Here is a 13248-nt window from a genome sequence, read left to right on the forward strand (position 1 = left end):
GTTGAGGTTGAGGTTGAAATTGGTTGAGGTTGAAATTGTAACCGAATCTAAGTGAGTGCTGGTCCCTTTTAAATGTTGCAGTCTGGACCTCAACGAGCTGCCGCTGGACAAGCTGAGCGAACAGAAACAGAAGAAACACAAAGGAAAAGGTACAACTCTAACACTGCTTTACTCTCTCTAATGGACACACTGCTTTACTCTCTCTAATGGACACACTGCTTTACTCTCTCTAATGGACACACTGCTTTACTCTCTCTAATGGACACACTGCTTTACTCTCTCTCTAATGGACACACTGCTTTACTCTCTCTAATGGACACACTGCTTTACTCTCTCTAATGGACACACTGCTTTACTCTCTCTAATGGACACACTGCTTTACTCTCTCTCTAATGGACACACTGCTTTACTCTCTCTAATGGACACACTGCTTTACTCTCTCTAATGGACACACTGCTTTACTCTCTCTCTAATGGACACACTGCTTTACTCTCTCTCTAATGGACACACTGCTTTACTCTCTCTAATGGACACACTGCTTTACTCTCTCTAATGGACACACTGCTTTACTCTCTCTAATGGACACACTGCTTTACTCTCTCTAATGGACACACTGCTTTACTCTCTCTAATGGACACACTGCTTTACTCTCTCTAATGGACACACTGCTTTACTCTCTCTAATGGACACACTGCTTTACTCTCTCTAATGGACACACTGCTTTACTCTCTCTAATGGACACACTGCTTTACTCTCTCTAATGGACACACTGCTTTACTCTCTCTCTAATGGACACACTGCTTTACTCTCTCTCTAATGGACACACTGCTTTACTCTCTCTCTAATGGACACACTGCTTTACTCTCTCTCTAATGGACACACTGCTTTACTCTCTCTCTAATGGACACACTGCTTTACTCTCTCTCTAATGGACACACTGCTTTACTCTCTCTCTAATGGACACACTGCTTTACTCTCTCTCTAATGGACACACTGCTTTACTCTCTCTCTAATGGACACACTGCTTTACTCTCTCTAATGGACACACTGCTTTACTCTCTCTAATGGACACACTGCTTTACTCTCTCTAATGGACACACTGCTTTACTCTCTCTAATGGACACACTGCTTTACTCTCTCTAATGGACACACTGCTTTACTCTCTCTAATGGACACACTGCTTTACTCTCTCTAATGGACACACTGCTTTACTCTCTCTAATGGACACACTGCTTTACTCTCTCTAATGGACACACTGCTTTACTCTCTCTAATGGACACACTGCTTTACTCTCTCTAATGGACACACTGCTTTACTCTCTCTAATGGACACACTGCTTTACTCTCTCTAATGGACACACTGCTTTACTCTCTCTCTAATGGACACACTGCTTTACTCTCTCCATCACTCTCTAGCTCTCCCTTCCTCCGTTTCTTTTTAATACCACAGAGACGTACCAACCTGTACCCGATTCTTCCCTTCTCTGTATTGGCCACTAGGGGGAGCTCACGAGGGCCAGAAAATGTCTGTGGACCGTTCGTTCTCTAAGGGCTGGAGCAGGGACCAGCCTGGGAGTGGGAGCGGCCAGGCAGCAGCCATGAGGCAGCGCAGTGCCACCACCGCTGGCTCCCCGGGCATGGAGAAGGCCAGGAACACCATACGCCAGAAGACTGGGGGTTAGTGTCACAACCATCAAATTTATCAGACTGCATGTCTATATACTGGAGGGTTGGTTGTCTTAACCTTGTGTCAAAGTGTTTATGGTATCTTTTATGCATTGTTTAAAATGCTGTATGTAATGGTTCCAGTAGATCTATACATGGTACATTTTAAGGTTTTGGTGTGATAGTCAATGCTGCCATTAACTGTCGTCAAATTGACCAAGGCAAGTTATTCTTATTTTAGCCTTTTATACATAATCAATGAAATGGGAAATCGGTACTGTGTAGGCGTCCTCCAGTGAAGAATTGTTAAACTGAGCAGGAGGATTGTGTTGGCTCATGGAGGGCTCTGTGACCTGGCTCCTGAGAGACAGACAACCAGACAGCCACACAGACAGGCACCTGCCTCCACACAGCAGCTTGTCACCTTTGCCTTTTCCTTGTCCTCCTCTCTCTGAAGGTCACTGCTCTCTACCATGCTGTCACCGTCTTCACTTTTTCCCCTCACTTTCTCACCTTCTCTCCTTCCTCCTTTCCCCCCTTTTAACTCCCCCTTGTTTCTGAACTCCCCCATTTCCTCTCTGTCCCTTTATTTCATGACCCCTACCGTTCTTTTATTCTCCTACTTCCCCCCCGTTCTTTCACCTCTCCTCCCTCCTTTCTCTCCTTCCTCTCCTCCCTTCTCTCCTCTCTTTGGCGGCCATCCGTCCCTCAGCCCTGCGTAGCTGCTCTACGGGCGACAGCCTCCTGTCCCAAGCCTTTATCCGCAGCGCTAAAAGTGCCCCTGTCCTCGTCCATCACCACCACCCTCTCCTGCCTGACTCTGTCCTCACTCCCCTAGCTGACAAGCTGGCAGGTAGAGCCCACTACTCTACGCCTGTACCTGTGTCTCTATCTGTATCTCCACCAACTTCACTTCTTCACTCACCATCTGTGTGTACTTCTTGTCTGTCTTTGCATATGTGTGTATGCAATGTTTTCTATGCTTGCGACTCCACACAGCCTGCTTGTCTTGAGGGGGGGAGCTCTTGTTTGCTGCCCCACCATTTCATAAACAACTGAAAGGATATTTGTCTCAGGCTTAGACTCTGGGGGTGTGTTTTTCGTTTTTTTTAAATCCTTCTCAGATCAGAAGTGTTTGTCCTGCATGTGGTTTGGTGTGCCTCCCTATTCCCTATCAATGTATGGTTTTGATGACATCTGCTCCAAATGACAGATATTGTCAACTCCGAGCCGATTTCTGAATGAATTGTCATTTGGTATTATTGATGTATTATAATTAGTATTTTTCCTCTGTGGCAGCTGTTTTGTCTTTGATATGGATATTATTTGATGCAACTGAAATATTCATTTATTAACCATGAAAAGGAATGCTGTTTTTGCCATGTTTTGTCTACCATTATTTTTGTATCCGTGAACATGCATCCATAACATGTTTGGTGCTCCTGGTTCCAGTGATATTGGGTTAGAATAAACCATTGATACAAGCTCGCTTCTACCACCTGATCCTATACACATATTAGATGTGTCGGCAATTATAGACATGCAATTGATTTGATTTTGCAATGCCCACAGAAGCTGCATATGGACATGTCTGCAAACTATATAAGATCATATTGCTGGACCACATTGTTGTGTATGTTACTGTTTCCATTCCCATCGCTGTATTTCCTGCATGTAGAGTTAGTAGGACCCATCTCCAGTGAGCTGTGCTCTGTGTCCCCCCTCTCTGTCCAGACATGGACGATCCCCCGATGGCCTCTCGGACCCCCAGGATCCGCCACTGCTCCCAGAGCGAGGATACCCCGGCCTCGGAGTTGTTTTCGGGGTCTGACGACCTGGACCCCCAGGGGTCCACGCTCCCCCGCAGCAGCAGCGCCTCCGACATCATGGAGCCCTTCATCGCCGAGAGGGTCAAAGGTGCACTTCCTGTCCCTGACAGTCCCCCTTCTCACCCCACCACTGCTGTCTCTGTCCTCCACGACCACGCCCTGCACCCCCCCAACCCCCCCACTACCCTAGGAAGCAGCGTAGCCTCTCTGGAGGTGGGGGATAGCATCTATGACCACCTGTGGCAGATGATAGGCCCCCGCCCCCTTGCCCCTGACTGGACCTGTGGTGGAACCTCCTTCTCCTCCACCCTCACCCAGTCCTCTGAGAGAGAGGAGGAGGGGGGGGAGACTGAGGGCGAGGAGGACCTACTTAGCTCTCTCAGGGAGTATCTGATGCAAAGAAGCCTGGAGGAGGGAGGTGGAGGGGGGGAGAGGGGTGGCCCTAGTGAGGCTGTGACGGTACAGTCAGGGTCACAGCAGGTCAGGAGACAGGTCCAGGTAAGGCAGCAGAGCAGCTTGGACTCAGCAGAGGAGGACAGTGCAGAGGCAGAGCAGCAGCCTCCTGAGAGGAGCATTTATGAGTGTCTGGAGCAGAGTGATGACTGGGAGCTGGCCAGCAGGGGGAGCTCTAGTCTAGACCAGCAGGTAACTCCTCAGGGCACAGAGAATAGGGGAGAGCCCCACTTGGTCAGGCAGGATGCCACAGAGTGTGAGTATAATAATGATACAGGAGGTTCAGGCCTACAGGCCCCTCAGCCCCGGCAGCAGTCCCATTCCCTCCACCACGCCCTCAAGCCCAGGTTGGTCCGGGGCAGGCTCAAAAAGCACCACGGGGGAGGGGTGCACGTCAGCTTCCGGCCCTCCACAGAGTCTGTCCAGTTCCACAACCCTCTAGACTCCAAGGAGGCCCACTGGAGGACCAGGCTGCGCCGCCTCAGCCACTTCAGCAGCCACTCTGTAGGAGTGGGGGGGTCTGGAGGGGCAGGGGTGGGTGGGTCAAAGGGTAAAGAGAGGTCAGGAGGGGAGGGGGTAAGCGGCAATGGGGAGCAGCCTGATGTGGAGGCCAGTGGAGTGGGGGGTCATGCGACAGGGCAAGGGCGTGTCCGTCTTGGGCGCTCTGCCCTTCGGCCCCGTGGGACTCGGTCCAGATCCCAGGATGCGGAATCGGGGATCAGTCCCTCTCGGCAGCAGCAGGGGGCTCTGTTGGGCGGTGTGTATAAATCTGTGGTCCATGCTCTCTCCAAGCCCAAGGCCCACGCCTCCGCGTCTCCTCAGCGGCACAGCAAAGCCCCCGGCGGGGCCACAGAGGCGCCCCTGAGGGACCTGTACACTCATGTATTGGGCTATTTTGGAAGAAAAGCACCAGGTGAGAGACTTCAGTTGCGTCGCTGTGCTCCAAGGCACTACCACAACATGGAAAACTAAACGACAAATCAAAAACACAGCACCACCGTTCTATCTCCTCCGTCTTTTCCGTTTTTAATTAACAGTTTTTTGCTGAATGTGGATTGAATTGAAGCTTTTTTTGTGTTTCCTGTTTTAAAGTACTGTAGCTGACACAATCCAAAAAAAGAACCAAAGCCCGGCCGAAGGTCCCCCTTCCTCTCCTCCTGGGACGGCTCCCCCCTCCTCTTCTTCCTCCAGCTTCTGGGACTAAATCTCTGCTGCCCCTCCCCTTCCCTCCCTGGATGCTGCATGCGGCCTCACACGTCCCCCTCAGCCTCCTCACATCATACAACACCATACAGCACAACACATTCACTGCACACACACCGGTCAATTCTACAATCGCATCAGGCCAAAACAGGCTAACTAATTTACAATAGTACATTGACATATAACACACGTAGTGTAGCATTATAACGTCCTCTGAAGTCCATTGCTTTCATTTATACAGGAACATGTGCCTGGAAATGTATATGTCCACTAGTCTGCGCTGATGCTCTGACATGTCATTATACCTCCAACCAGGTGGAGGCAGTTTAGCCCTTCTGATGGAGAATAGGATTTCAACACCACCAACTGGCAGGAAAGCTTTAAGCTGGGTCCTCTTGAGTCACCTCAATGACACACTACCGCAAAGTCCCATGTCTCTTCTTTTTTCTTCCCCTAGGTTTTACTGATACTATTTTAACAGTTAACGCAAAGATTTAGTGGCTTCTTAGGGCAGTAAACACTTTTTTTTAATGGCAGGTCACTAGAACTAAAACCCATTTGGAAGCTCAGACTAACCAGAGAAAGTCACAGGGCATGATGGGGACAAACTCTTTGCTCTCTGCTTCTCTCTGACAATCCAGCCCAACGGAGAGAGAAAAAGTACATATAATATCCACTACCACTCTGTTTAATAATGTGTCATGGCCTTTTTTGTGTATGCTGCCTCATCTTTCAGTACCTCTTGGCTACCCAGTTAACACACTGGCTACCCTCTCACCTAACCACAGTTGAGTTAACATAGCTTGACTAATCTCTGTTCTGTGGTGTGCTGTACTCATGGCCTCTCTCTCTGGGAATGCATGTGAGTAACTCCTGCATCGCTTCACTGGATGTACCCTGTTGTGTTGGTTGGCTTTTCTTTAAGGTTGTTCTGTTGAGCTTTGTGCATCAGTTACCTTAATTCTTGGTCTCTATATAACATCACATACAACACCACCGTCACCTTACTGTATGGACTGATACTTTTACACAGACACATTTCTGAACTTAACATTCTCCACAGCCTATAGGAATGACATGCTTTCAAGATTTTTTTCCCCAATGCTATTGTGTTGATCTGTATTCTAGTGAGGTGAAGATGCTAGTAGTTGTAGTGCTGTGTGAGTCAGTATCTAGAACGGTGGGGTGAAGTGTATGTCCTTTGCTCTCTGCCTGAACACAGCCAACAAAGAGGACCCTTGTCAGAAGATGCGGCCTGTGTCCAGTGACGCAGGCAACAGCAGCCAAAACTTTGGCGACCTGATGGACGAGTTTATCCAAGAGCGTCTGCGAGCGGGAGGCACCTCTGTAAGTCGCCGTTCTATTCTCTCTTTTCTCTGTATTTGTCTCCCGCGGTTTCTCTCACTCGCTCTCACTCACACACACACACACACACACACACACACACACACACACACACACACACACACACACACACACACACACACACACACACTTAGTTTATGAGCTGAGTGAGTAAGTGAATGTCCTCAGCTCATGCTCCCTGAGTGTTAACTTTATTCCAAACATCAGAGTACTATCTTCTCTCTACCCCTTTCTCTCACTCACATGTCCTATCTACTTCTCTTTGCAGGGTATGACCAGGCGTGGCAGCAGCCCCGGTAGTCTGGAGATCCCTAAGGACCTGCCAGAACTCCTGAACCGTCAGAACTCCACACGACCCGTGGACGACCCCGGCGTGCCCTCCGAGTGGACCTCCCCCGCCAGTGGCAGCAGCAGCGACCTAATCAGCTCCGACAGCCAATCGGACTCATTTAACGCCTTCCAGTACGCCAACTGCAAGTTTGAAAGTAAGTCTGACGTCACCATGGCTGCTGCTCGCTCACACTGTAAAAAAACATGACGGTGTAACTAAGTAACATAGTAGTGGAGTGTGTTGGAGTGGATTGTAGCTTGCTCTTGACATGCTGGAGGAAGACAACTTTTTCTGACTGTTGTGTGGCACTGTTAGATTTCAGCTTTGGTCCGGATGGCTGTGGTACGGGGTCGTTGGACCAGGATAACACTAGCCTGGGAGGAGTACCCCTGACTGCAGAGGAACAGGAGCTGTCCAGCCTCACCACCCTGCACATTGACTCAGAGACCAGTAGTCTGAGCCAGCTTGGCCTGTCTGCAGATACCGTCACCATCACAGGTCAGAGCTGCAGATAAACAAATCAGAATACATCACCTTTCAATGTCCACATCACTCATCCTTTTCTACATCTTAGTGACTTTCCTACTTAACTAAAGCACTTGAATCATCTGGAGAAATCCATAATAAAATATGGATTAAATCCAATCAACTATTATTACTACCTAATTAATTACATTCCTTTGTTTGTGACTTCCTCCAGGTTCAGAGAGTGCGTCCCTGATGCATTCTCTGGGGGGTTCCCGCTCTCAGACCCCGTCCCCAGCCACGCTGACCGCTGAACATGTTGCTCTGCAGCACAAGGACCTGCAGCTGGATGAGAAACTACATCACTCTGTAGTACAGACTCCGGATGACCTGGGTAATACACATACACACTGCTCTCATCACCTAACGCACAACACAAAAGCACAACACACTCAGCCTTTTTGGATACTAAAAGTGCCATCCCTCTTCTCTATCCTCTCAGAAACCAGTGAGTTTCCTACAGAGGACTGCAGTGTGATGGCTGGTGGCTCGCTGACCGGTTGGCACGCTGACGTTGCCACGGTGATGTGGCGGAGAATGCTAGGCATTCTGGGAGATGTGAACACCATTAAGGACCCAGAGATCCACGCCCAGGTCTTTGACTACCTCTGTGAGCTGTGGCAGAACCTGGCCAAGGTAGGGAACCATACGGCAACCAATCCGACTGTGTACTCCATACATTGACAGGCCCTTAGATTGCGTCACACATCAGACTGGTTCACACAAGATACTCACTCATGACATTCACTCACTGTCTCTCTCTCCCCTCTCTCTCTCTGCCTCTATCATTCATTGTGTGTGTCTCGCTCTCTCTCGCATCAGATCAGAGATAATCTGGGGATCTCTCTGGACAACCAGTCATCTCCTCCTCCCCCGGTCCTCATCCCTCCCCTTCGGATCCTCACCCCCTGGCTCTTCAAAGTACGTACCTCTCACCGTTCCCTTACATAATCCGTTCTGGAAAAGTCACTTCACTTCTTCACACGTTATCCTCTGAATTTCAGGGAAACAAATGCACAGATGCAGGCGAGTGTTCTTTTTACCATGACCCTGATGTAAAAGTGAACAAAGTTATACTTCTACTCTTGTATCTGTGTCACTGACTGCTTGTTGTCCACTGTACAGGCGACCATGCTGACTGAGAGGTACAAACAGGGGAAGCTGCACGCCTACAAGCTCATCTGTAAGATCATGAAGAGGAGGCAGGACGTATCGCCCAACTCGGACTTCCTCACACACTTCTACAACATCATGCACTGTGGCCTCATGCATGTCGACCAGGTGTGTGTGTGTGTGGCAATCTCCTCACGTCATGGTGAATATTGGTCTCCCTCTCTCACACACTCTCACTCTCTGGGTTTCACAGGACATAGTGAACACCATCATTAAACACTGTTCTCCTCGGTTCTTCTGCATCGGCCTTCCCGGGGCCACCATGCTCATCCTGGACTTCATCATCGCAGCCAGCAGAGTCACAGCCTGCTCTTCGCTCAACGTGAGAACATCACCACCATTTACCCTCTGATTCCATATACACAAAAATAATCAGGGCTCAACATTGTCACCAAAACATACTCATTTGCCACCCTTTGACTTTGCAGTGCGACACCAATTTTTAAGTGGTAGCTAGGGTGCCAATGAATTTTTTTTTTTTTTTAGCTGGTCAAGTCAGTTTTTGGTTTACAATAAAAATACAAAAAGTATTATTATGACATTCTGACAGTAATGTGCAATTGACCAAAAACAAACCATATGAACGTGTCTGCCTGTCCCTGTCTCGCTGTCGGCTGCTGTGTGTGCTAGCCACTCCCTCTTCCTACTGTGCACAACGACGTGCATTCTAATAATCACAACCATGTGACTGTTGTTCAAAATGCAATTGGCCGAAAAATATACTATTCTATTTACAGAGAGGAGAGTTACAGCTGTCTGTGAATATATCATTTATCACATCTCAATATTGAGTTAATGGCACCACTTTACAGCCGGAGTAGGCTATGTAGTACACTATATATACAAAAGTATGTGGACAGCCCTTCAAATAGGTGGATTCGGCTATTTCAGCCACACCTCTTGCTGACAGGTGTATAAAATGGAGCGCCCAGCCATGCAATCTCCATTGACAAACATTGGCAGTAGAATGGCCTTACTGAAGAGCTCAGTGGTTTTCAACGTGGCGCCGTCATAGGATGCCACTTTTCCAACAAGTCAGTTTGTCAAATTTCTGCCCTCCTTGAGCTGCCCCGGTCAACTGTAAGTGCTGTTATTGTGAAGTGAAACATACTTTTATAAGGCCAATCATTGCGCAACAATTGTAAAGGCAATCGCGTGTTAAAAACAGTTTTGATGGCTAAAATTAAATAGAGCAAATTTTGGTAATTGAAGCGCGCTTCTCATTCAAGTGCATAGGCAACCGTAGGCAGGCTTCAGCATAGTAGATTGACATAGGCCAGTGATGAGATCCAACTGGGAATTATTTTTTGTTATCAAAGCTCTAGTTTTGAAATATAAGATGGTCTGAGAATAACAATACTGGCAGGCCAGGCATATAGCCAATATGCTGTGATAATCTATTTGGCCTACTGCCCAAACCTCGTTCCTACAGAACTGTTTTTATTAGGTTAATGTTACATTTCTTTTAAGTCCATATAAAAAAATATATAAATCTGAGTGGTAGATCTCGGCTTGCTTTTTGACTGCGAAAGTGATCTTGACTCAGGACATTTTGCTCACCGCTGCTGTACACACTTCTGCATGCACCACACTACACTGACCCCCAGTACAGTACAATAGTCTGTTTCCACACCGTTATCTTCTGTGTTTGCCCATGACTGGATTGCAAAGGATAGTGTTGTGATATGGATTTAAACTGTGGATGTGAGTTGACACCCGTCCGTCCGTCTGTCAGGCCCCGCGGGTGGAGGCTCAGATCCTGCTGGGTTCTCTGGTGTGTTTCCCTAACCTGTATGAGGAGCTGCCCGCCCTGCACCCCACCACCGCTGACGTGGTCATGACCAAGTTCAGAGACGTCAAGGTAACTGTCCTCATGTGGGGTGGTTGCTTAACTGTTGTCTTCAACCTGCTTTACTCTATTGCTTCAACCTGTAGGAACCGGTTCCAGAGAAGTGTACCATTTTACATGGTCAGAGAGAGGGGTATATTGAAAAGATAGGAGGGGGACAGAGTTTGTCAAAGGGCAGTGGGCGTTGAGTTTATTACTAATACTGACAGGGGCATTAATGACCTGGAGGTGGCGTCACTAACCACTAGATCACTAGTAACCGTTAGACCACCTAACCCACATACTGTTTGATGTTGTATCAAACGCACATTAAACCTAATTACCTTTTTTTTTTTTTTTCTATCTCTGTGGTACTGAGGGAGCAGCAGCGCCAGCCTAGCTAACTCTCTAATGGGTGATTAGCTATGCCACAGGCGCCCATTCACAGGACCTTGTTGTTATTGGGCCGCTTTTGGTTGATTGCTGGTTAAAGAGCTAATTCCATGCATGAGAGCGTTTCTTATTTGGACAGAGAATTTCACACGATGGCATCTGATAGCCTGGGTCTGGCTATGAATGACAAAGCACTGGTTAATTCAGCAAATAGGCAGTCTGCTTTTTCGTTGTGTGCATCCCTGTTTTCAGCAGACCAACAGATTTTGCTGGAGCCCGGTTCTTCATTGGAGAATAAAACCGGCTGATTTGTACATTCATCTGTCGATTGATTGATTGACTCTGTTCTCTGTTTTAGGAACACATCATCAAACACATCCTGAGTTCAGCCAGAGATGAGCCTTCAGCCCCAGCCAGGTATTTTTCTCACGTCTCGAGCTCTTGAATTAAACGACAATCAACATTTACATACTACACTGACATAGATTTATACGAAAAACATACATAGACATTTGTGAGGTAGATTACTAGCATATGACAGTAAGCAGTCTTTGTCTCTCTGACCTGAGGAAGACATCTGCCCAGCAGATTAATGTAATAATAATGGTGATAATGGTTGTGGTAGACAATAGGTCATGAGAGCTGGGGTTTTGGCAGGGGGAAGTAATCAATGCTGTCAGATTTGTCTGGTCATCCATACTGTAACCTAGCCAGACAGACAGATTAAGCCAAGTGTCATCTGAAGTAATCCACTGACTGTAGGCTTATGGGGGAGTGAGGAGTAGTGTACTCCCCCTGCCGCCTACGGTGTCCCAAATGGAACCCTATTCTCTTTATAGTGCACTACTTTTGACCAGAGCCCTATGGGCCCTGGTCAGAAATGTTACACTTCATAGGGAATAGGGTTCTATTTGGTGGACAGTCTCTGTCTTCTGCAGGACCAGGCCCCCTCAGTGGAAGAGGTGCTAGTTTGAGTGTGCGTGCCACGGTGTTAGAGAGCTAAATACTGAGAGACCTGGGGGGGCTGGACGTGAGGGAATGGGGAAGAGGGTGTCACTGTTTTGGCTGTGGTGACATTTAAAACAGTCCTTGGTTATACTGTGGTCTACACAGCATATTGTCCTTGTTCGTCTCATACAAGGTCAGACTGACAATGACATTACCAGTTGATTAAGCTTTTACATTGCATTTGGAAAGTATTCAGACCCCTTCCCTTTTTACACATTTTGTTACGTTACAGCCTTATTCTTAAAGTGATTAAATTGTTTTTCCTCATCAATCTACACACAATACCCCTTAATGACAAAGTGAAAACAGGTTTTTAGAAATGTTTGCAAATGTATTAAAAATAAACGGATACCATATTTACATAAGTATTCAGACCCTTTGCTATGCGACTCGAAATTGACCTCGGGTGCATCCTGTTTCCATTGATCATCCTTGAGATGTTTCTACAACTTGATTGCAGTCCACTTGTGGTATATGAAATTGGTTGGACATGATTGGAAAGGCACACACCTGTTTATATAAGGTCCCACAGTTGACATTGCATGTCAGAGCAATAATCAATCCATGAGGTCCAAGGAATGGTCCGTAGAGCTTCGAGACAGGATTGTGTCGAGGCACAAATCTGTGGAAGGTTACCAAAAAATGTCTGCAGCATTGAGGTCACGAAGAACACAGTGGCCTGGATCATTCTTAAATGGAAGAAGTTTGGAACCACCAAGACAATTCCTGGAGCTGGCCGCACGGCCAAACTGAGAAATCGGAGAAGAAGGACCTTGGTCAGGGAGGTGAACAAGAACCTGACGTTCACTCTGATAGAGCTCCAGAGTTCCTCTTTGGTGATGGAAGAATCTTCCAGGACAACCATCTCTGCAGCACTCCACCAATCAGGCCTTCATGGTAGAGTGGCAAGATGGAAGCCACACTTCAGTAAAAGGCACATGATGGCGTGCTTGGAGTTTGCCAAAACGCACTAAAGGACTCTCATACCATGAGAGACAAGATTCTTTGGTTTGATGAAACCAAGATTGAACTCTTTGGCCTGATTGCCAAGCGTCACATCTGGAGGAAACCTGGCACCCTCCCTACTGTGAAGCATGGTAGTGGCTGCATCATGCTTTGGGTATGTTTTTCAGCGGCAGGGACTGCGAGACTAGTCAGGATCGAGGGAAAGATGAACAGAGGGAAAGTACAGAGATATCCTTGATGATAACCTGCTCCAGAGAGCTCAGGAACTTAGACTGAGGCGAAGGTTCACCTTCCAACAGGACAACAACCCTAAACACACAGCCAAGACAACACAGGAGTGGCTTCGCGACACGTCTCTAAATGTCCTTGAGTGGCCCAGCCAGAGCCCGAACTTGAACCCGATCGAACATCTCTGGAGAGACCTGAAAATAGCTGTGCAGCGAAGCTCCCCATCCAACCTGACAGAGCTTGAAAGGATCTGCATAGAGGAATGGAAGAAACTCTCCAAAT

At 47.6% G+C, this 13248-nt stretch overlaps 1 protein-coding gene across 9 annotated transcripts in view; it reads left to right on the plus strand.

The window, feature by feature from the left end:
* LOC106601189 (Ral GTPase activating protein catalytic subunit alpha 1) overlaps positions 1–13248 on the plus strand; it is a 74826-nt gene that overhangs the window by 27483 nt on the left and 34095 nt on the right. For 5 of the 9 annotated variants that reach the window (XM_014193201.3, XM_014193174.3, XM_014193185.3 and 2 more), the window contains exons 16-29: positions 82–149; positions 1500–1676; positions 2377–2517; positions 3399–4859; positions 6372–6496; positions 6783–6999; positions 7161–7343; positions 7546–7704; positions 7813–8006; positions 8193–8291; positions 8496–8651; positions 8737–8865; positions 10279–10404; positions 11123–11181. In XM_014193201.3, coding sequence (XP_014048676.2) covers positions 82–149; positions 1500–1676; positions 2377–2517; positions 3399–4859; positions 6372–6496; positions 6783–6999; positions 7161–7343; positions 7546–7704; positions 7813–8006; positions 8193–8291; positions 8496–8651; positions 8737–8865; positions 10279–10404; positions 11123–11181 — 3294 coding nt within the window. The remainder of the gene's footprint in view (positions 1–81; positions 150–1499; positions 1677–2376; positions 2518–3398; positions 4860–6371; positions 6497–6782; positions 7000–7160; positions 7344–7545; positions 7705–7812; positions 8007–8192; positions 8292–8495; positions 8652–8736; positions 8866–10278; positions 10405–11122; positions 11182–13248) is intronic. The other 4 variants (XM_014193244.3, XM_014193237.3, XM_014193229.3 and 1 more) reach the window with 3 other exon arrangements.

Source organism: Salmo salar, chromosome 01, assembly GCF_965601325.2.
Source record: "Salmo salar chromosome 01, fSalSal1, whole genome shotgun sequence".
Classification (NCBI taxonomy): domain Eukaryota; kingdom Metazoa; phylum Chordata; class Actinopteri; order Salmoniformes; family Salmonidae; genus Salmo; species Salmo salar.